At 56.9% G+C, this 21,660-nt stretch overlaps 2 protein-coding genes across 4 annotated transcripts in view; one reads left to right on the top strand and one right to left on the bottom strand.

Moving 5' to 3' along the window:
• Positions 1-10,827, top strand: part of ITGAL (integrin subunit alpha L) — a 38,495-nt gene extending 27,668 nt beyond the window's left edge. For 2 of the 3 annotated variants that reach the window (XM_059154240.1, XM_059154239.1), the window contains exons 25-31: positions 1,146-1,221; positions 5,698-5,811; positions 6,075-6,131; positions 6,227-6,325; positions 6,724-6,819; positions 7,547-7,657; positions 9,460-10,827. In XM_059154240.1, the coding sequence (XP_059010223.1) occupies positions 1,146-1,221; positions 5,698-5,811; positions 6,075-6,131; positions 6,227-6,325; positions 6,724-6,819; positions 7,547-7,657; positions 9,460-9,633 (727 nt within the window). In that variant the 3' untranslated portion in view covers positions 9,634-10,827. The other variant, XM_059154241.1, reaches the window with a different exon arrangement.
• Positions 10,828-15,462: 4,635 nt separating this feature from the next.
• On the bottom strand, positions 15,463-18,344 carry ZNF768 (zinc finger protein 768). The gene is made up of 2 exons (XM_059155611.1): positions 17,818-18,344; positions 15,463-17,525 (listed from the first exon to the last, which is right to left on the bottom strand). The coding sequence occupies exons 1-2, from the start codon at positions 17,903-17,905 to the stop codon at positions 15,952-15,954; spliced, it is 1,662 nt and encodes a 553-aa protein (XP_059011594.1). The 5' UTR covers positions 17,906-18,344; the 3' UTR covers positions 15,463-15,951.
• Between the last annotated feature and the right edge of the window lie 3,316 nt (positions 18,345-21,660).

Below are 21,660 nucleotides of genomic sequence, written 5' to 3'. Positions count from 1 at the left end.
ATGCCAAGCACAATGATGTAGTCTGAAGTGTGGTATGACGAATGCCAAGCACAATGATGTAGTCTGAAGTGTGGTATGACGAATGCCAAGCACAATGATGTAGTCTGAAGTGTGGTATGACGAATGCCAAGCACAATGATGTAGTCTGAAGTGTGGTATGACGAATGCCAAGCACAATGATGTAGTCTGAAGTGTGGTATGACGAATGCCAAGCACAATGATGTAGTCTGAAGTGTGGTATGACGAATGCCAAGCACAATGATGTAGTCTGAAGTGTGGTATGACGAATGCCAAGCACAATGATGTAGTCTGAAGTGTGGTATGACGAATGCCAAGCACAATGATGTAGTCTGAAGTGTGGTATGACGAATGCCAAGCACAATGATGTAGTCTGAAGTGTGGTATGACGAATGCCAAGCACAATGATGTAGTCTGAAGTGTGGTATGACGTTAGAGCCAGGAGAGTTGGAAGAGAGATGGATTCATGGAGATGCAGGGGCTTGAGCTGGGGTCTGGAGGATGAAGGGGCTCAGGGAAGAGCCAGGGAAGAGGAAGCGCGTTGTCGCAGTGGAGACAAGCGTAGGTGGACGGAAGCAGCAGACAGTGGGGTGGCTTTGGGGAACAGGGAGTGTGCGGGCGCGGGGACGATGCGTGTGGGGTGTGCAGCGGGCGGCCTGGGCATGGGGGATGCTGGGGGCCTGACCCTGGCGGGCAGCAGGGCTGTCAGCGGATCCCGAGTAGGTAGACGGCAGGATCAGACGGCGACATTAGGAAGGTCACTGGAAGGATGAGATGGCGAGGAAACTAGAGGCTGGTGCCGTTGTGCAGGAGATAAAGGACCCAGAGGACAGCGGAGACCCTCATGGGGCGAGGGGGACCTTGTGTGGTGGGGAGCACACAGCTCCAAAGCACACCCACCTGGGTTCCAGCCCAGGCCCCCCGCGGCAGGATGCCGGGCAGCAGACGGACCCCTTCCACGAGCCTCACTTCCCAGAGGGAAACAGCAAAGCGCTGGGTAACAGGAAAGCTTGCCTGCGTGATCCCTGGGGAGGCCCTCGGAGGCTGCCCCGGCCCCTGGTCCCTGCTCTGCTGGAGATGCGGTCCTCGTCTCCCCTTCCTACCTCTGCTCTTCCCTCTCTCCACAGCAAGGAAAACTCCACACTGTATGTCAGCTTCACTCCCAAGGGTCCCAGGAGCCGCGCTGTCAACCACTTCTACCAGGTATGAGCCTCTGTGTGACAAGGCCCTTGGGGGTCACGCGATTTTCAGCCCCATCCTGAGGACCGAGGCTGCGGAGACCCAGCCCTGTCCTCGGCGAATCCAGCGGCCTCCACCTCACCCCGCCATGCTTCCTAGAGCACCTCACAGCCTCTGCGGACTTTCCCCGGCCTCTTTCTCCAGCACCGGATACTTTGTCTGTGGGTGAGAGAGAACCTAGATTTTCACGCACACATTTAATGAGCCACTGCTCTAGTCTGGGTACTTGGCTAGTGGCTGGGGCAGCAGTTATGTAAGTCAGGGACCCTGACCCCTCACCCGACCCAAGTTCTGTGCTGGAGCTTTATCTGTGTGACCCCCACCTCCACTTAGGATTCTCCCCCAACCCGTGAGAGCCGCAGAAGGCAGAGGCGTAGCCATTCCCCGCGTACAGATGAGACATGCACAGCACAGAGGGGTCCAGCGACCTGCCAGGTTACACAGCTCCTAAAGGGGAAAGGTCAGATTCCAGCACTTACTGAAATACCAGAATTCATGAGTTTAACCTCTGAGTTAACGATCTGTCGCTTCTCAATGCCATATGCTCGGGGCTATAACAGCAATCTTCATTATGGGAGGGAAGAAGACAGAGGCCGCCCCCTGGGTCTAAAGCACCGGGGGGTCTAAGGCTTCTTTCGAGGTAACCTCTGAGACGGAAGTAGGTACCGACTCCCCCAAGGACATTCTCGTTTTCCGGTGGAAGAAACTGAGTCCCCACAGAGACACTCTCTTTGCCCAAGGCCACACTGGCATAAGGGCAGACTGGGGCAGGGCCCCCCAAGCAAGGGACCCCAGCCGGGTAGAACAAGAGCAGAGGCTGGAGCCATCTCACTGGGATACGATGACCTCCCCCCTGGGGAGGTCAGGTGTCCATTTGCACAGAGAATGGCCACTAGGCTTGGTTTCTAGTGCTGGTCACGGGAATGCCTCCGGGTTCCCCAAGGAGGTTGGCAGACTAGTCCTTTTACCAGCAGAGCAGTGGGGAAGATTTGGGCAGGCGTGGATGCAAGCCCCAACTCTACCCTTCGATCTCTGTGTGATCTTGGGCCAAGGGCTTCACTGTCCATGCCTCGGTTCCCTGCTGTGACTCATGGCGTTTGGAAGAACTTGCAGGGGTCGGTCGTGAGGGTGAAGTGGCTCACTTACTCCACATGGGGTGCTTGGCCCAGTGCCTGGGAAGTGGAGGTGATTAATGGCTGGGCAGGTGTTGTGCGGCTGCAGATTCCGCAGCGACTGTGGAAGCCTGCTTCTCTCCTTGCCCTGCTCCTCTGGGAACCGACGCAAACCCTCTGCGCTCCCCTCCCCCCCACACCCCATTTCTCTCTCTCTCTCTCTCTCTCTCTCAAGTCAGCCTGGCCAGATGCCTCCAGCTCCTCCGGCCACCTTGGCACCCTCCAGCATCTCGAGCTCTGCCTTTGGCTGCCTGGCCCACTGCTTGGCCACTCTTGCTAAAGACCCTAATGATCTCTGTTTTAGCTAAACCCCGCTCAGTGTGGGACACTGGTGATCTTTCTGTCTTGCCAGAAACTCTCCTGTTAGGCTCTTTTTTTTTTTTTTTTTCGCCACAGGGAGGTCACCTGGGGTCTCTTGTAAGCTCGACAGGCTGGGTAGTCCCGTGCGAGCAGGGTCTGCTTCCTCACTTTCCTCCCTCTGCTCTTCCCCTGGCCAGGTCGGACACATAAGCTTCAGCCAGACCCGAAAGCTTTTTGAAGCTCTGCCATTTCAAGCTGTGTGGCCTTGGGCGGTTTGCTTAGCCTCTCTGGGCATCAGTTTCTCAGTCAGTAAAATGGGGATAATAATCGCACCTACTTTATGGGGTTGTTAAGAGGAAAAACCAGGACGATGCATGTGAAGTGTTCTGCATCACACTCGACACGTCCGCCAGCAAAGCGGTGGCTGCTTTGAGGCTTGTTCTCACCCTCATCCAAGGAAGGTGATGGAACACCATCGTCCCGGTCTCGGGAGGCCCAGCTGGGGCTCAGATGCCAGCTCTGCTCCCCGATCACTTCAGACAAACCAGTCTCCCTGAACCTCAGCCATCCCCTCGGTGACGCAGGGATGACAGCGCTGCCTGGGCCTAGATCCAGCATTCAGCGACCACCGCGGGGGCCCGCACGCTCGCACCACTGCCCACCCCGCAGTCTGAGTCCCCCTGCGGCTCCCAAGTCCACACTGTGACCCTCCGGCTCCTCTGTCCCCCGCAGCCTGTCACTGCTCTCCACCAGGATTACTTCAAACATCTTTTTTTTTTTTTTTTGTCATGATAGAATGAGATACAAGTCACAGTCCGTATGATTTACCTGCTTCTTAAAAAAAAGATTTTATTTATTTATTTCAGAGAGAGAGACCACACGAATGAGGGGGAGGGGCAGAAGGAGAGGGAGAAGCAGATGCCCCGCTGAGCAGGGAGCCAGATGCAGGGCTCGATCCTAGGACCCTGAGATCACGACCTGAGCAGGAAGGCAAGGGCTCCATTGACTGAGCCACCCAGGCGCCCCTGATTTACCCGCTTTTAAAGCGTACGGATCCGGGGCACCTGGGCGGCTCAGTCCCTTAAGGGTCTGACTTCAGTTCAGGTACTGATATCAGCGTCTGGGTTCAGTATTGGGGTCCCCTGCTCAGTGGGGAGTCTGCCTGTCCCTCCCTCTCCCGCTGCCCGTCTCCAGGCTGGTGCTCTCTTTGTCCCTCTTTCAAATAAGTAGGTAAAATCTTAAAAAAAAATAGTGTGCATTTCAGTGACTCTTATATTTGCAAAGTTGTATGACCATCACCACAATCTAATTTTAGAAGATTTTCTTTATTCCAGAAAGAACCTTCACGTAGGGGAGGAATCCTACAGTACCGGGTCTTTTGTGACAAGCTTCTGTGGGTTCCCAGGGTGGTTTCGGGGTCATCCGCGCTGTAGCCCAGGCCCGTGCTATGCTCTTTTTTCTTGCCAGATAATATTCCACTGTGAGGTGGGCCGCACTAGATTTGTCTGTTCGTCTGCTGGTGGACACCTCGGTGCTTTCCACTTTCTGGCTCTTATAGACCGTGTTGCTTGAATGTTCCTGCCCAGACTTCAGTGTTGACAGGTTTTCTTTCTCTTGGGTATATACCTAAGAGTGCAATTCTTCCTCCTGAGGCTTTGTCTCAGTGTGTTCTAAACCAAGTGTGGCGCTTTCCCCTAAGCCAACACCACCTCAGGGGTGCTCAAAACCACCCTTTCCCTCAAGTAAAACTTCCGAGTCTGGGTGAGTCTGTCCTTCCTCTATGCGTGGCCCCGGCCTCAACTTCCAGTCCGTGTTCTCTTGTCTCCTTGGCCCCCACGACTGCTCCGACTCTGGCCCCTCATCTTCTTGCGGCTGTTGGCACAGGCTGCCGGCTTGGACCTCGGCCTGCTATCCCCACTGGGTTCCGTTCTGGGCCTGCTGTGAGGGAGCCCCCCGGAGCCTGCCCTCCTCAGCTAACTTCCGTGACTCACCATTGCCTACTTGAGGGTCCCCTGATTTCTGGCCTTAGGCCTTCAGGGCACACAGTCTTGCCTCAAGTTTCCTTTCCAGACGTGTGTCCGACCTCTCTGTCCCAGGCCCCCAACCTCCCTCCGGGTCTCACCCGCCTGGTGCTGTCCTGACTCCCCGCATTTTTGCTCCTGGGGGGGCCTCCCCCACCTTCCTCTGTCCCCTCCCCTCAGTCTTCTACGGTGAAGTTCAAAGGCCTCTCTGACGCAGCCCTTTTTAATTTAATGGACCTGATCTTTTTCAAGCGTCCGCAAATGTTTGCCAAGTGACCCGTGGTAGAACCTTTCCGACTGGCTCTGAGATTCCCTGCTCGGCCTCCCTGAGCCGTTCCGTGGTGCTGCTCCTGAGTTACTCCTTAGCGGCTTCTGGATCTTCCAGCCCTCGCCCAAGCTGGCCCTCTCATCTAAAGGGCACTCAGGCCCTGTTTCTTCAATCAGTCCAACGCCCAGAGCAAGTCCTTCCCAACCTGCATTGTGCAAACAACTGTCGCATCTGTGCAACATCTGTGTGACTGTGGTACATGCCCCTCCTTCTGGCATGCATTCGAACACTGACTTTTCTGGAAGCCCGCTGTGTGCTAGATAGTGCGTCAGGCAGCAGGGAGTCGTCGGCAAAAGGAGCCACAACTGCTGCCCTCATGGAGCATGTAGCCCCTGGACAGACAGACCCCGTCCTGCTGGGGACACAGAGCTCTGTGGGAACATGCAGCGGGGATGGGGGGGGGCGCTGCCCTCTCCTTGGGGAGTCAGCTGATCGCCTCGAAGGTTTGCCCTCGGAGAAGGCAGAGAGGCACATGCAGCCCGCAGGGGCAAGCTTCGAGGACGAGCTGTCCTTGCCCGCCGCCTGGCGAAGAGCAGGCCCTCAGGCCTCAGCCAGTGAGCTTGCCTCTGGAGGGGTGGCCGGCATTTAGGGCTCTGCTGTCCCATGTCCTCTGTCCTAGGTGAGGATTCAGCCCTCTGTCTACGACCACAACGTGCCCGCCCTGGAGGCCGTGGTTGGGGTGTCGGGGCCTCACAGCGAGGGGCCCATCACACATGAGTGGACTGTGCAGATGGTAAGTAGCCAGGGCCCAGGGGAAGGAGGGACCCTCGGGATGGTGGGAGTGAGCTCCGAAGGCGGCTACAGACGTGTGGGAAGGGAGCGAGGAGGATGCGTCCTGTTGGGCTCAGTGATTTCTGAACCTGCCAAGAGCCAGTGGGTGAACCGGGATGCCCCGGATCTGAGGAACGGAGAGGGAGGCCACGTTCTGGCCTTAAGGGGCCAGCGTCCCCCCTCTGTGCTCTGGACTAAGCGAGGACCCCATCTCATCACTCCTAGGACCCTCCTGTGACCTGCTATCGTGAGGATCTGGAGAGGCTGCCCAGCGAGGCTGAGGTCCGGGCCTGGGGGCTCAGAAGTTGGGTGGGGGCCGGCCGAGTGCCGGTGGGAAGACGGGCCTCTCTGAGCCCCGCTGTCTTCCTTCTCGGCAGCCTTGTTTGCTCAGAGCCAAGTTCCACTGTCCACTTGACTTCAAGGAGGAGATCCTCGTCCAAGTGACCGGGACGGTGGAGCTGGTGGGGGAGATCGAGGTTAGCAGCTGCTGCAACAGGTGCAGCGGGTCGGGGGGCTTGAGGGAGAAGCAGCGGGCTCCCCACCAGATGGGCTTCCTACATTTTTCTTTACGACCGGATGCGAAGCCCTGATCCTTTCACAGCGGCCGGTGAAAGACATCCGTGATTTGCTTGAAATTTGCCAGGCGGCTTTCCTGGGCCTATGGGTGGTTCTTCTGGGTTCTTTGTAGGGAAGATTTCCTTCCAGCAGCGGGGCGTGGCCCCTTAGGATGCTCCAGTGGAGAACTCAGCCCCCGTGGCCCTCCCCACCAGGGCCCGTTGTCCTCAGCTTCTCCCCCTGAGTCAGGTGGGGTGCAGAAGGCAGCAGGTTCTGGTCCTTGCTTTCCCGGCCTGACGTCTCCCACGGCCCTCCCCAGGCCTCCTCCGTGTTCAGCCTCTGCAGCTCCCTCTCGGTCTCCTTCAACAGCAGCAAGCATTTCCACCTCTACGGCAGCAACGCCTCCCTGGCCCAGGTAGGGCTCTAGCTTCTCAGAAGCCCAGGAACAGAGGTGGGTGGAGGGCTCTGCAGAGCCCCGGGGGCGGAGCTGGAGGAGCTAGAGCAGAAGCCAGAGGTCCCCGGCTGGACCCAGAAGGAAGAGCTTCCAGGCAGTCAGAGCGGTTGGTCTTGGCGAGGGCCGTGGAGGGCTCCCTGCCACCACCGGTGGGCACGCAGTCAGGCTATGAGGTCACCCGTCTGATGAGATGCGTCAGGCAGAGATCCGTGTGACGGCAGCTCAGCAGAGGGTACCCACCCCGTGCCCACTCGGAGCGTGGCAGGAAAGCCCTCGAAGCAGAACAAGCAGCGAGCATGGGGGCTCAGGCCGCCCAGGCGAGAGGGTGGCAAGGCGGTTTGCAGAGCGGGAAGCTCGGAGCAGGGAAGGGAAGCTGCCCCTCATTAGGTAAGCCTCAGCCAGGTTCTGGAAGGTTTGGCATACTGGGCCGAGATTCTGACATTTCATTCTGGCCTCAAGACAGCCACATCAGGGCTTCCGCTGGGTCATGCGCTGGGTCATGCGCATGTCTGCCCGCTGGCTCCGGGGGCTGCATGGGGTGGTGTGGGGGTGGGGTTTCCCTGGAGGGAGGCATCCAGGCCAGCCTGGCAGTGTGGGGCAGCCCCGACCAGAGCCGCGAAGACCTAGCCATTCACAAGCATGTCAGAGGTGGGAGAGCCTTCTCATGCCCCCAGCTCTCCGCCTGCAGGTCCTCATGAAGGTGGACATCGTTTATGAGAAGGAAATGCTCTACGTCTACGTGCTGAGCGGCATCGGAGGGCTCTTGGTGCTGCTGGTGATTTTCGCCGTCCTCTATAAGGTGGGAGCTTCTGGGAGCCGCGGGCCTGCCTTAGACAGCCAGCCTGGGGGAAGGGGGTTCGCAGGAGTCAGGGCAGAGACTGTCACAGTCCAGGACCGCTAAAGATCAAGGAGGCCTCGGCCCACTCCCTCCTTCCACAGATAAGGCTCCTGAGGCCCCACGAGCAAACGAGACTCCCCCCAATCCCTCCACCAGGACTCGGTACCCAGGGAAGGAGGGGGCGCCCACGACTCAAGGGCCGGGCCCTGGGACACAGAGAGACATACCACAGACATGGTCCCTGCCTTTGGGGGGGTCTCACAGTCTAATGGTGGAGACGGGCGCACTTGGGGGGGCTCCCAGTCTAATGGCAGAGACAGGCGCACACATGATAAGGGCTCCACTCAAAGGCCTGTATGCTGGAACTTCACTTAGGCTGGGGGAGTCCGGGAAGGCCTCCCAGGAGAGGAGGCGTTTGAGTTGGGATTTGAAGGAGTCGCCAGGTGAAGAATGCTGGAGGACAGATGTTCCGTACGAAACCCTCAAATCCTTCAGAAAAGCACAGAAAATCAGTTTCTTCTTGTTGCATTCCCCCAGGGTCTTCATTAACAACCATTTGGTTTCTGTTCTTCCAGGTTCTAATTTTGTTGTTTAAATGTGCGTATACGTGTGAGCATGAGAGAGGCAGAGGGAAAAAGTCAGCGTCTGTGTACATAGGTAGAAAACATAAAAGAGGGGCGCCTGGGTGGCCCAGTCAGTTAAGCCTCTGCCTCTGGCTCAAGTCATGATCCCGAGGTCCTGGGATCGAGCCCCGGCGTTGGACTCCGTGCTCAGCGGGGAGTCTGCTGCTTCTCCCTCTCCCTCTGCTGTTGCTCCCCCTGCTTGTGCGCTCTCTCTCTGTCTCAAATAACTAAATAAAATCTAAGGAAAAGAAAAGAAAACATAAACGGAAGAATCCCATATAAACTGCTCGGGGGCTTGGGTTTCCCGCAGAGTATTGTGCTGCTGTCCCTCCGCGCGAGCACGCTCACATCCACCTCTTGCTCTGTAACCTGCGCTACTTTGCCGCTGTCCAGATGCCCTGCCTGTTCTTTGATGAGATCCCCACTGATCAACATGTCGATTATTTGTAATCTCTACCTATTTCTTTAAAGATCATTCATTTATTTACTTGAGAGCGAGCCGGACGAGGGAGAGCACAAGCAGGGGGCAAGGGGCAGAGGGCGATGGAGAAGCAGACACCCGCTGAGCAGGGACACCCCCAACCCTGACTCAGGGCTCCATCCCACGACCCCGGGATCATGCCCCGAGTCAGATGCTTCATGGACTGAGCCAGGCAGGCGCCCCAATATCTACCTGTTTTAAACAGTGACTGAAAAAGGCTCTTGGCTCCCACATCTTTGCGCACTTGTCCAAAAGCTCTTTAGAATTAGTTGCTGGGGCTGGAATGGCTGAGCCAAAGAACATACATGTTTTGGGGAAAAAAGAAGAACGTGTATGTTCTGAGCTTTCCACAGAGAGTACGGGGCCCGCGCTAAGCGCTACGGCAGCGCAGGCCCTTCTGTTAGTGTCACTGGATATTGTCAGCCCGCCCGCCCCAAATATTGGTCCAGGACACTTTGACGAGCCTGAAGAATGAACTGTTGAGCATTCAGCTTTTCGGCATGTTGCCAGGAAGCCGGTGTGGCAGACGCCTTGCCGCAGCCCTGGAGCGGGCACCACGCGTGACTCACAGCCATGGGCACCCTTTCATGTTTTGCGAGGCCGAGGGGTCCAGAGTGTTCCGTGGCCCTTGTGCTCACTCCGGTTTTGTTTTCCTGCAGTTTGGCTTCTTCAAACGCAGTCTGAAGGAGAAGATGGAGGCTACTGCGGAAGCTTCCAGCGGAATCCCTGGAGAAGCCTCTGACCAGCCAGAGTCCATGGACGAGGCTGGGGACCCGGGCTGCCTGGAGCCCCTCCACGAGGAGGAAGCCCAGGACGGAGGTGGCAAAGACTGAGGCCCAGGCCCGACACAGAGCGCCCAGGACTGGACTCGGAAGACTGGGGTCCCTCTGCCTCGACCTGTGTCTCGCTGTGTGTCTCCGGGCAAGTCACTGCCCCGACCCAGGCCTCGGTGTCGCTGTCCTGAACACAGAGCTCCCTCCTGGCTGCCTGCTCTGCGGGCTCCTGGTCAGGGCTCATGAGCGACGGCCGGGCAGGCCACAGAGGGCAGGCCGTGTCCCGGGCAGCTGGCTCTGGCTTCCCCCGGTCCTTCTTAGTACCCTGCCCGGAAGAGGATACCCGATCTACATCTGGAAGAACCGTCATCTCAGGACCTAGCGACCGGCCCTCGCACCCCCCTGCTCTTGGATGTCCCCAGAGGCCTCAGACTCCCAGAACCTGCAGTTTCCTGCCCGGACTCCAGTCAGCTTTCCGTCTGCCGCCAGAGAGCAAACCTGATCCGAGTCACTACAGTGCTTCCGCAGACCCCTGGCTCTGGGGCTGGACACCGGCGTCCTTCCCACGCCTTCCAGAACCCGCAGAATATCCCTAACGTGCCAGGGTTGCCTTCCCGGCCTCCTCCGAGACTCCCCGCCTCCCCTCCTGAGCTCCAGTTACACCGGCCTTCTCAGGAGCCAAGCTCCTTGCCTTCACCCAGACTGCTCCTTCTGCCTGGAGCATTCCTCCCGGGCCCTGTCCCTGGCTCTCAGCTCAGGGAGAATGGCCTCCGGGCAGCCCCCTGCCCGCACCCCGCAGGGGCTTTTCCTTTCCTGTTGCACAAGCGTCCTTTCGCCTGCACGCCCCTCACCGCGCGGCTCCTGTTTGCTACTTAATGTGCTTCCCTCAAGCCCAACCGTGGACTCCGTGGGGGCCAGGGCCACACCGGTCACGTTCACCTTGGAGATGCCACGGAGCCAGACCCAGCAGGCGGCTGCCGCAGTTTCAGCGACCAGTGAGGGTGCCTGTGAGAGGCCTGAGAAAACGTTTGGGGGCGCCCGTGACCCCTGCCCCCACGTCCAGGCTCGGGCTTCCCCGGGCTTCCGTCCCCTTGCTCCGACCCCCCCACCCCCACCCCGGATGCCTCGTGACCCCTCTCGGCCCCCACTGGGAGGCTATGAGCTCAAGGCGCAGGCGGAGTCTGTCCACCCGGCTCCCGGCACCAAGCACAGTGCCTGCCTCTGTTTACCCAATAAATGTGAAAATCCATCCAACTCTGTGATGTTTTTGTGCTGGTGCCCCATTTCAGCCTGGATCAAGGAAATGAATATTTCCTTCTCGACCCTTTCTCTAAGTGGGACCCAAACAGCTCTTTTTTCCTCTTTTTTTTTTCTTTTGTTGTTATGACAACGCTCAGAGACTGATCTGCAGAGGCACTGACAACTCCTCAAGGTGCGAGAGCACACCCTTCCTGGTCTTTTTTAAAAACAACAATAACAGTTGGTGGGGCTTGATCCTGAGGCCCCCACCTTTAAGAGGGGGTGGGTCCCGCTCCTCGATGCTGCCCTCTTGTGGTCAGTAGAACCCCCAGGAAGGGGGTGGTTTTAGGGGTTTAGCAATGGGGTAATTCTCAGCCCGGCTCTCTGGGTCCCGCACTGGACACTGAGAAGCAACCTATGGTCTCCCAAGCAGTGACCTTTGATGGCTGCCTCCTGCCTACAGGGGAGTAAACGAACGTTCTCAAGCCTGGCACACAAGGCCCAGAACCGTATTTCAAAGCCTGCTGGCCTCTTCAACCTCATCAACCCCCTTCTGGTCCAGCAGCCAGGGAACCATGGGGCTGGCTCTTAAGGAAGACCTCAGGAACGAAGAAGTGAGGCCCGTTTTCCCAGAGAGAAGGGGAAAGAATGTTCTAAAGGGCAGGAATAGCACAGAAATGCTAAAAGTACGCAGTTATCTGTAGGTTTCCGAATTCTGTTGGCTCCTATGGATTCATGCAGTATTTCCTGAAAGATCTGTGTCAGGGCCTGTTCTGTGTCCCAAGGGCATGGTAATGAACATGACAGACGAGTCCCTGCCTCAGGAAGCATCACCCCAGTGGGAAAGCAGAGTGAAAAGGTAGAAATGGGCTTCCGGGTGTCGAGGAGGCTGTGAAGAGGGTAAAGCAAGATAGCAGGTTGGAGAGGGGTGGGGAGGGGCCTCTCACATCTGTGCTGCTCTGTGACGCACACACAAAGTGGGAATATTTTCATCACGGGTGGGAGCAAAACAGCACAGAGAATCTGGGAGGTTCGTTTCAGGAACCTGCCCTGATCCTGCCCAGGAGTCTTATATCCCGACTCGCTTAACAGCCCCCGACCGCAAATACCTATGTATCCTTCCCCGCCTGTGTCTTCGCAAACGTTCTACCCCTTTCCACCTGTCCAGTTCCACCACCCGCTTCTGTCCTTAAAAACCTTCCTACTTCAAAGCACTTCCAAGCTTCTCTCATCCCTTCAGCTCCTAGACAAAATGACCCATTTCGCCTTCACTGAATACCCCATCAGAACACAGGACACTGACTGTGTGGGCTCTTCTCTCGAGACTGGGAGGTTCTAGAAGGCAGGATTCAGTCTTTGCTCACTTGTGTTACCAACACTGGCCCCTCATCAGGGCTGGCAACAGAGAAGATGTCCAAATAAGTGTTTGATTCGGTGGCCTTCACATGTTTTGGGTTTAGGACCCCTTTATACTCTGAAAGATTAAAGATCTCCAGAGTTTTCGTTTATATGGGTTATACCTCTTGGTGTTTATCCAATTCGAAATTAAAATGGAGAAAAATGTAAAACATACGAACCCCCAAACCCACATGATCCACAAGCAGTCAGAAAGATGATGTATGTTCTCACAGGCCATGTAGCCTCTAGAAAAGACCGTCCCCGTGGCACAAACTGAAAAAGGAACACCTTAGTATCGCTGGGAAATAGTCAAAACTAGTCCACCAGCTGGAGTCCAGGCTCTGCTGCTTCGAAGCTGTGCCTTATGGGGCTGTCACTTACCCTCTCTGAGATTCTTTTCTTTATCTGTAAAATGGGAATAATAATTGTATATCACTCACAGCTGTCCTGAACATGATGTAACACTTGCGAAAGGTCTAGAATTTTTGGAAGCACACTTGTGCTTGATAAAGGTGAGGAATAGGAAAAAAAAAAAAAGTGAGGAATAGGAGTGGTTTATTGTGGGGATGTCTAGGTGGCTCGGTTGAGCATCTGCCTTCGGTTCAGGGTCCTGGGATTGAGCCCCGGCATCAGGCTCCTTGCTCAGTGGGGTGCCTGCTTCTCCCTCTGCTTGTGATATCTCTCTCTCTCTCTCTGACAAATAAACAAAAGTATTTATTATTTATTTATTTCTATTTTATTTATTTATTTTATTATCATTTATATTTTTATTTTATTTTATTTATTAATTTTTTGAAAAAATAGTTTAGTTGGGCAGGACAGTGTTGTCAAAGCGGCACATCAGACTGCAAGTCAAAAGACCTGGCACTGGTTTTTCACCGTGACCTTGAGAAAGATGCATGCCCTTCTTGGGCTACCTCCACCTGGGATCTGGAGGATCTTAGGAGCTGTTATGTGGAAGAGGGGAGTGTCAGTTGAGCAGCTGAGCACTGCCCCTCACCCTGCCCCCCTGCAACCTGCTTTAAAACCAAGGTTCCTAAGTAGCAAACAGGCAACTTCATCAATGAAGCACTCTAGGCTGTGCCGGGGGGGCCTTCCGGCTTTCAGTGGCCTTCAAAAAAGTTTGGGAGCTGTGAAAAAAAATCACCTCCAAACTATGAAAATTAAATTGTATAATTGAAATAAATGTTAAAGTAAATGTAATATGTTGGTAGTCAAATGCATTTCTATTTAACATTTGTAGTTCCATACATGAACTATATTAAATGTGGAATATTTTAATATTTGAAATTACATGCAGTAGGGTACCTATACGAGAATGTGCATAAAGTTTACACGGATCTTTAAAAGACCAAGAAATTTTACTTGAAAAATAATGTTCTACTTCCAAAAATAATTAAAACTTAAAAAAAAAAAAAAAAACCACCAAACACAGGGCGCCCGGGTGGCTCAGTGGTTTAAGCCTCTGCCTGCCTTCGGCTCAGGTCATGATCTCAGGGTCCTGGGATCCAGCCCCGCATCGGGCTCTCCTCTCAGAGGGGAGCCTGCTTCCCTCTCTCTCTGCCTGCCTCTCTTCTGCTTGTGATCTCTCTGTCAAATAAATAAAATCTTAAAAAAAAAAAAAAAAAGGCACTACCAAACACAACCAAACTGTGTTGAACTGCGTGATTTCTTTTTTTTTTTTTTCAAGATTTTATTTATTTGTCAGAGAGAGCGCACACAAGCAGACTCCCAGCTGAGCAGAGAGCCCGATGAGGACTTGATCCCAGGACCCTGAGATCATGACCTAAGCAGAAGGCAGACCCTTAACTGACAGAGCCACCCAGGCGCCCCAAACTATGTGATTTCTAAGGCTCCTTTCAGAGCTTGCAGAACATAAGAGGCTGGACAGAAACATCCTTAGAGGGGCACCTGGGTGCCTCAGTGGGTTAAAGCCTCTGCCTTTGGCTCAGGTCATGATCCCAGGGTCCCAGGATCAAGCTAGGGCTCTCTGCTCAGCAGGGAGCCTGCTTCCCCCTCTCTCTCTACCTGCCTCTCTGTCTACTTGTGATCTCTGTCAAATAAATAAAATCTGAAAGAAAGAAAGAAAGGGAGAGAGAGAGAGAGAGAGAGAGAGAGAAAGAAAGAAAGAAAGAAAGAAAGAAAGAAAGAAAGAAAGAAAGAAAGAAAGAAAGAAAAGAAAAGAAAGAAACATCCTTAGAGAAGTTATTTGCTCTTGGCCAGTTATAAGGCCCTGAGGATGGTGTGGGCCTGGGGTGACTCGAGGATTTGAGGCCCGAGAGCCCTTGTAGAGCCCTGATTCGCATCTGCCTGTGTGGCCGAGTCGCTGGGACTGATGGAGCCAGGCAGATGCGGTCGGAACATCTCACCTGCCTTCTGTCCACGGAGTGACTTTAAGCAGGTCAGTTATCCCTGAAAAGGCATGAAACAATCTTTGCAGGGCCATTGGGCCCTTGTAGGCCTTCATCTGAGGATGCTCCCGGCAGCTGGGTGATTCCCCAGGGTGTGGCCTGTCCTATTCAAGCAAGGTCAAGGCAGGCCACACCCCAGGATCCCACAGATTCACTGCAGGTTCCAACTCTCCGTTCCTTCCTGAGGGCCACGTATCAGGAGGATGAGACTCATAGAGGAAAGAGAATCAGGATAAAGGTGGGGTGGGACAGGGAGATACCAGTAGGGCCAGGGGTCCCAAAAACGAGGCAGAGGTGTGGCAAATCAGGCCCAGCTTGGTGGGTGGGTCTTAAAGTCTCGAGTCCTCGGATCCTCTCACTGGGTCCCCTGTGTGCCCCCTACAGGTGGGGCCGGGACTCCAGGCACTCTCTGTGGTTCTGGTCATTCAGGGTCTGCATGCTCGAGGTTCTGGCTAGGTGCCGGGAGCGCGAGTGACGGAGAGAGAGCCCGAGAGATGGAGCCCAGGCTCGATGCCTGGCTGAGACAGGCTCTGTCCTCTGGACCAGGACACACCCTTTGTGTTTGGTGAAAGGGATATCCCACAAAGTCAAAAGCTTTCTCACACCTCCTACACTGACCTCCCTCTGTGTCTGTGCCGGCTTCAAAGCAGGAGACAAAAGTTGGGGATGTACGGGCAGGCCGTGTCTCCTGAGCATCAGATTTTAAGATTCAAGGGACACCTGGAGCATAAAAGCCCTTCCCAGACAGGTCCCTATGGCTTCACCGGCTCTGTGTAGCTATCACTGAGTGTCTCCCGCTGCCCAGGGCACTGCCCATGTACACACTTTAAGGACAAGTCTCTTTTATCACATAAAGGTTTTTATTGAACTCAAATTCAGGGGCTCCAAAGCCTGAGGAAGACAAGGGAGCTGGGGTTTGCGCTGAGGCAGGAGCCCCCACCCAGGGCCCCACTCCCCACCCCACCTACCCTCACCCCTTCCTGACTCAATGAGGGTCTCGGTACTACCCATCTAAGCTACCCCACTCTAATTAGGTAACCCTCCCCCCCCCACCCCCGCCTAGCACTTTGCCAAGCCAGGCACCTACCAAGGGCCATGCTGCTGCCAAAGGCCAGATCTCTGCTGACCTCTTCTCTGGATCTCTCCCAGAACCTCCTACTGCCTGCTTGGCCCCTCTCCAACCCCTCTTCAGAGCGCATTTGCCAGAAGTCTCCAGGGCACGCACCTTCCTCCCCCGGCCTTCCCCCTCTTCCCTCTTAATTTCTCCAGCTCCCGGGCCCCGGCTCCGCCGCCCACCGCCTCCCCACCCCACCCCCGGCAGGGCCCCAGGTCAGCGGCGGCCGGCCGCGTGGGTGCGCTGGTGGCGGATGAGGTCGGAGCTCTGCGAGAAGGCCTTTCCACAGTCATCGCACTTGTAGGGCCGCTCCCCGCTGTGGACCCGGTGGTGCTGGAGCAGCGTGGAGGAGCGGCAAAAGCCCTTGCCGCACACGGCGCACCTGTAGGGCCGCTCGCCCGTGTGGGAGCGCTGGTGCTGAATCAGCGTGGACGAGCGGTTGAAGGTCTTGCCGCAGTCGGGGCAGCTGTAGGTGCGGCCCGGCAGGTGGGTGCGGGCGTGGATGGCCAGCACCGAGCTCTGGCCAAAGCGCTTGCCGCACTCCGGGCACTTGAAGGGCTTCTCACGGGCGTGGCTGCGGGCGTGGGGGATGAGAGCCGAGCGCTGGGAGAAGCTCTTGCCGCAGATGCCACAGCTGAAGGGCCTTTGCCCTGTGTGCACCCTCTGGTGACTACGCAGGGAAGAGTTCTGGCTGTAGCACTTGCCGCACTCGGGGCAGCTGTAGGGCCGCTCGTGGCTGTGGGTGCGCTGGTGCCGCAGGAGGTAGGAGCTGTCGCCGAAGGCCTTGCCACAGTGCGGGCACTTGTAGGGCTTCTGACCAGAGTGGGTGCGCTGGTGGCGAAGCAGGTAAGAGCTGTCGGCGAAGGCCTTGCCACAACGGGGACACTTGTAGGGCCGCTCGCCCGTGTGGGTGCGCTGGTGTTTGATGAGGTCAGAGCTCTGGGAGAAGGCCTTGCTACAGACCTCACATTTGTAGGGCTTCTCACCCGTATGGATGCGCTGGTGTTGGATCAGGGTGGAGCCCCGCCCGAAACTCTTCCCGCAGATGCCACAGATATTAGGCCGAGGGCCCTGCCCACCCCTGGCCCGGCCACCCCGCCGGCCTGGACCCCGAAGGGACCCTGTCAGGCCCAGGGGATTCTGGAGCATCTCAAACTGTGGCGTGGCCAGCAGGGTCCCTGTGGGCATCTCAAAAGGTGGCCCTAGGGGTAGGCCCCCTGTGGGCTGCTCCCCAAACCCCTGGGTGAAGGAGTCCAAGGGGTGGACTCCCAAGGGGATGCTCAAGGGGTTCTTTTCCTCGGGATTCAGAAGCACCTCTGCACCTTCCTGGAATTTGGAACTTTGAGCTTCAAATTCAGGGCTTTGGGTTTTGAACTCGGGATTCTGGGACTCGAATCCCGGGCTCTGGGATTCATACCCGGGGCTCTGGGGTTCATACCCAGGGCTCTTGGGTTCATACCCAGGGCTCCGGGGTTCATATCCAGGACTTTTGGGGTCATACCCAGGGCTTTGAGGCTCATACCTAGGACTTTGGGTTTCAAACTCAGGGCTCTGAGACCCTGATTCAGGGCTTCTGGGTGCAAATTCAGGGCTTGGGGGCACAAACCCAGGGCTTCGGGACTCAAAACCTGGGCTTTCAGGCTCAAACCTGGGGCTCTGGGGTTCAAACTCAGGGCTTTGTGGCTCAAACCCAGGGCTCTGGGGTTCAAGCCCAAAGGGTATCTCTTCGACCTCATAGTCCCCACTGCCTTCTTGTTGAGACACTTCTTCCTCATTCTCACTCACGTTGCCTGCAGGATCAGAGAATTACAGAAAATCCAGGTAGTGTGGGGCCTGGAAGGTCACTCGGTCCCACCCCTGGTTGCCACGAACGACTCCCTCCTCCCGCAGCAGGGTCGCTGGCCCCAGAGCAGGTGCTGAAACTCCCACCTCCCCCTCCGCGGACCCGGGACGTGCAGTCCCCGCCCTCGCTTCCTCCCGGCCCCAGGTGCCCAAGCCCCCCTCTCCCCCGCCCCGACGGCCCACAGCCCCCGCTCCGCTCCCGCTCCCAGGCACGCTCTCGGAAGGCGCTCCCTCCCTCACCTTTGAGGGACCCTTCGCGGCTCCCCACTTCGTCGGGGCTTTGCACAGCCCCGGGCTCGAGGCCCCACGGCGACGCTTCCCGTTCCATCCCCGCCGGCTCCCAGTGCGGCGGCGGCGGCGATGGCGGACGATCCTGCGATCGGGCCGGAGTCCCCTGAGACCCGGGCCCTCGCCGCTCGCCCGCTCAGCGCCGCCCAGGGGACCCCGCCGCCCAGCCCGGGCCCCCGAGGCCGGACGTCTTGACCCTGGGCCTCTCCGGCCGGCCGGGCCCCTCCCCTACCCGCGGCCCCGCCCCCACCCCCAAGGTCTCGCCTTGCCCCGGGGCCCTCCAAAGCCCGCGTGCGTCGCGGCCTCGGTGGCGAGGGTCTTCACGACTCGCCCTGCCGCCCCCGAACGCCGCTCCCCGCCCGCGACCCCGCCGTCTGGCCCCCCGGCCCCGGCTGGGCTGCGGCTGTCCGACCCCCTCCCCCCTCCCCCCGCACAGGAAGTGTCCGTCCGAGGCCAGTTCCCCCCGCCGGCTCGCGCCGCGGCCTCTCTAGGAGCGGCTGGAGGTGGAAACTCGTTGGCATTAACCCTGGGCTGGACGGCCCCGGCTGGGAGGTGGGGAATGACGCGGAGCCCTGGAGCCGGCGGGAAAAGCTGGGGTGGTTGGTGTGCTGTGCTCCGGGTCTCCGTCCGCCCGGGAGCCTGTCTGTCCGTCCCGGGCCCTGCGTCCGTCCGCGCCTATGGCCAAGGGCGAGGCGACAAGCGAGACCAAGGTCAGCGAGAAGGAGCGACGCTTCCCGGCGCCAGCGGGGGCGGCGTCTAGCTCCCCTCCCCTCCCGGGCCTGGGGGCGCGCTCCGGCCGCGCCTCGGGAACCCGGCCGTACCCCCCAGCCTGGAGCTCCTAGTCGGGGACTGCGCCGCCCCACCCCGAACCCCACCGCCCCTCCCCCGCGCGCCCACCCCCCGCTCACCCGGCCCCTCCCTCTCCGCGCCTCCTGGTCTCCCCCCCGCTGCGAGGGCTGGGATCGTTGCCAAGGAAACAGCCCCGCCTCCGGTTTCCGGAGGCACCGCCCCTACCTCCCGGTCCGCACAGCGATTGGCCGGGGAGCTCGTCCTCTCGTCGTCCCGCCTCCTCCCTACACCAACGGCTCGCCGGGGAGCACGAGGCGCCTTTCTGATTGGGTGCGGGGAGGGCGGGCCGGCTCCGCCTACCCGGCGGTCGGCGCGGCCTGCGGGAAGGCTGAGCTGGGGGTTCCCGGGTCTCCCTTCCCGCGGGCGGCCCGCGGGTTCCCCACCTTCTCCGGCCCCGTTTACCTGTCCCGATGTCTGACCTCCGGGGATCTGGAGGGGGACACCCTCCGCCCGCCCCCCGGGCTCCCGCGCGCTTCCTTTGCCAGCCCTTTCCTTTCTCGCGCGGTTCCCGGGGCCGCGGGGCCGATCCGCAGGGGGGGCGGCTGGCTTTTCCGCGACTCGCCCGTCCCTCCCACCTTCCCCGATGAGAGCCTTAGTCCCCGGTTCCTGGATTTTCTCCCGGAGAGGCAGGGATCCTATGGGACTTACTTCCAGGTGAGGGGGTGAAGCTCAGGAGAAGCAGAGAAACTTCTGGCCTTTGAGGGCGCTAAGCACTCTCCAGCCCCGGCTGGAACGGGAGCTTGGAGGAGGAAACCTCCGCAACACTGCCCTTGGTGCAGCGGTGAATCAAGGGAAAGTGATTCTGGAAAAACAATGCTTCTCCCGGTTTTCACTCTTGCTGCTGGAGGTATTTTGGCAGCGATCTTTGACCACTGATGAGCCAAGTTCTCGCTGTGCGCGTGATGCAGAGGCCAAGACTGTTTTCTCGTTGCCTTCTCAGACAAATGAAGGAAAGAAACTGGTTTAGGAGGAAAGATGGCACCTTCCACTCTCCTGAAAAGAGATAACAAGAATCTGGAGAATTGCAAGTAGTAGGAGCTCAGAGAAAACAGGCTTACACATAGAATCACAATTACCTTCCTACAAATAAAGCAGGAGCACTTTCCTCCCCTGCAGAGGAACAGCTTCCAGCTCCAGGCCTGTCTCCCACCCCCTGTCTGTCTGTCCTAAAGCCTTCTGTGAAGAATGGTTCACACCGTCCAGCACTAGAGGCCCCACATGGGCAGGACACCCCACAAGGGCACGGACTACGGAAGAAGCAGGGCCTGGAGCACCCTTTGGTCATTCCCAAAGCATTCACACAAATGAGAAGCAAAAATCTCATGAGACTCTCTTCTCTGACCTCCAACCTGCTAACCCACTAGAAGATTTACACAGGAGAGCGCAGTGTGTGGCAAGGCCTCCAGCCGCAGCTCTGACCCCCATCCTATTGCCTGCAGCCCTCTCCATGAGGCCCACATGTAGTGGAGGTCAGGCCAAGGCTGCAGGCTGCTTTGGCACCCACATTGCCATGTGGAAAACCAGTCTTCCCAGTGCCCAGAGCAGACGAGTCGCTGACTTCGGGCAGCCTCCTCCAGCACTATCCATGCAGTGGGTTGGAGAAACAACCGGCCTGCCAGCCACTCACCCATTGCAATGAGAGGCTCAAGACCAGGGAATCCTCTGATGTAGGCTCCAGCTTGAGCCAGCACCAGCTAATTCGAGGCAAGAGTCCACTGACCTTATTCTACCACGTGTCCTGGTGAGGAAAAGCTCAGTTGGGCAGCCACTTTGTCCGCCGCATTATTCCTGGTGTGCGGCGGCACTGAGGCCAAGGTGTTCAATGTGCAGACAAGACTTCTGGTCTGGCCAAATGGACTGACACTTGAACAAAGGTCCTCGGTAACTCCTGCGTGAACAGCTCTTTCCCTGTATGCAGACAAGCCCTCTAAGGGACCTTCTGTCAGATGCTACAAGAGACACCCCAGTATAGTCAAGAAGATCTAAGGTACCCAGCAAGAGCTCAACCATGGCACAGGCCCCTTTGAGAAGAACAAAGAAAATGGGAGTCTTTGTATATGGCTCATCTTCCAACCTCAGGCATTTGCAAAACTAAAAGCAGCTGGGGTGTAACATTTTGTTCAGAGCATCATTACCAGGTATGAGAGTCCATCCCTGGAGATTCTGATTTAATAGTCCAGATATAGACCCCAGGGAGCTGGTGATGTTTTAAAGTTACTGAATGGGATTCTGTGGCCTCACTTTGAAAAACACTTGCATAAGGGCACCTGGGTGGCTCAGTCAGTTAAGCACCTGCTTTCAGCTCAGGTCATGATCCTGAGGTCCCAGGATCAAGCCCCACATTGGGCTCCCCGCTCAGTAGGGAGTCTGCTTCTCCCTCTCCCTCTGCCCCTTCCCACACTGCTTGTGCTCCCTTTCTTATAAAATCTTTAAAAAAGAAAAATACTGGCCTAGAGCAGGCTTTTGCTTGTTTGGGTCATAAACATCTTTATACATTCTGTTCTTGGAGAGACATAAATATTTTAAAATGTTTAGGAGTGTTGGGGTGCTTGGATGGCTCAGTCGGTTAAGCATCTGCCATTGGCTCGGGTCATGATCTCAGGGTCCTAGGATGGAGCCCCACATCCCGTATCAAACTTCCTACCCAGTGCGGAGCCTGGTTCTCCCTCCTTCTCTGCCACCCAACCCTCCCCCTTGTGCTTTCTCTCAAATAAATAAAATCCTTTAAAAAAATGTTTAGGGGTCTTTAAAAGCTCAAATCAATACTTGCCCTTATTTTACATGGCTTAGACTAGTTAGGAATGGGTCATGTGGTCATGACTTTGACCTTTCAATCTGGCCATGTGGATGGGGCTCATTTGTTATGGTTCACACAAGCATTTATTTATTTTTTTGGCAGCAACAAGAGCTTTATGCAGAATCGTTTTTTGTTTTTTTTGTTTTGTT

This window comes from Mustela lutreola, chromosome 17, assembly GCF_030435805.1.
Source record: "Mustela lutreola isolate mMusLut2 chromosome 17, mMusLut2.pri, whole genome shotgun sequence".
In the NCBI taxonomy this organism is placed as follows: Eukaryota; Metazoa; Chordata; class Mammalia; order Carnivora; family Mustelidae; genus Mustela; species Mustela lutreola.
This window is presented reverse-complemented; position numbering and strand designations above follow the sequence as displayed.

Coding starts and splice junctions, on each gene's coding strand:
- ZNF768 (XM_059155611.1), bottom strand. CDS start 17,905: ATGGAACGGGAAGCGTCGCCGTGGGGCCTCGAGCCCGGGGCTGTGCAA. Junction 17,526..17,817: donor CCGCGAAGGGTCCCTCAAAG/GTGAGGGAGGGA, acceptor CTGATCCTGCAG/GCAACGTGAGTGAGAATGAG.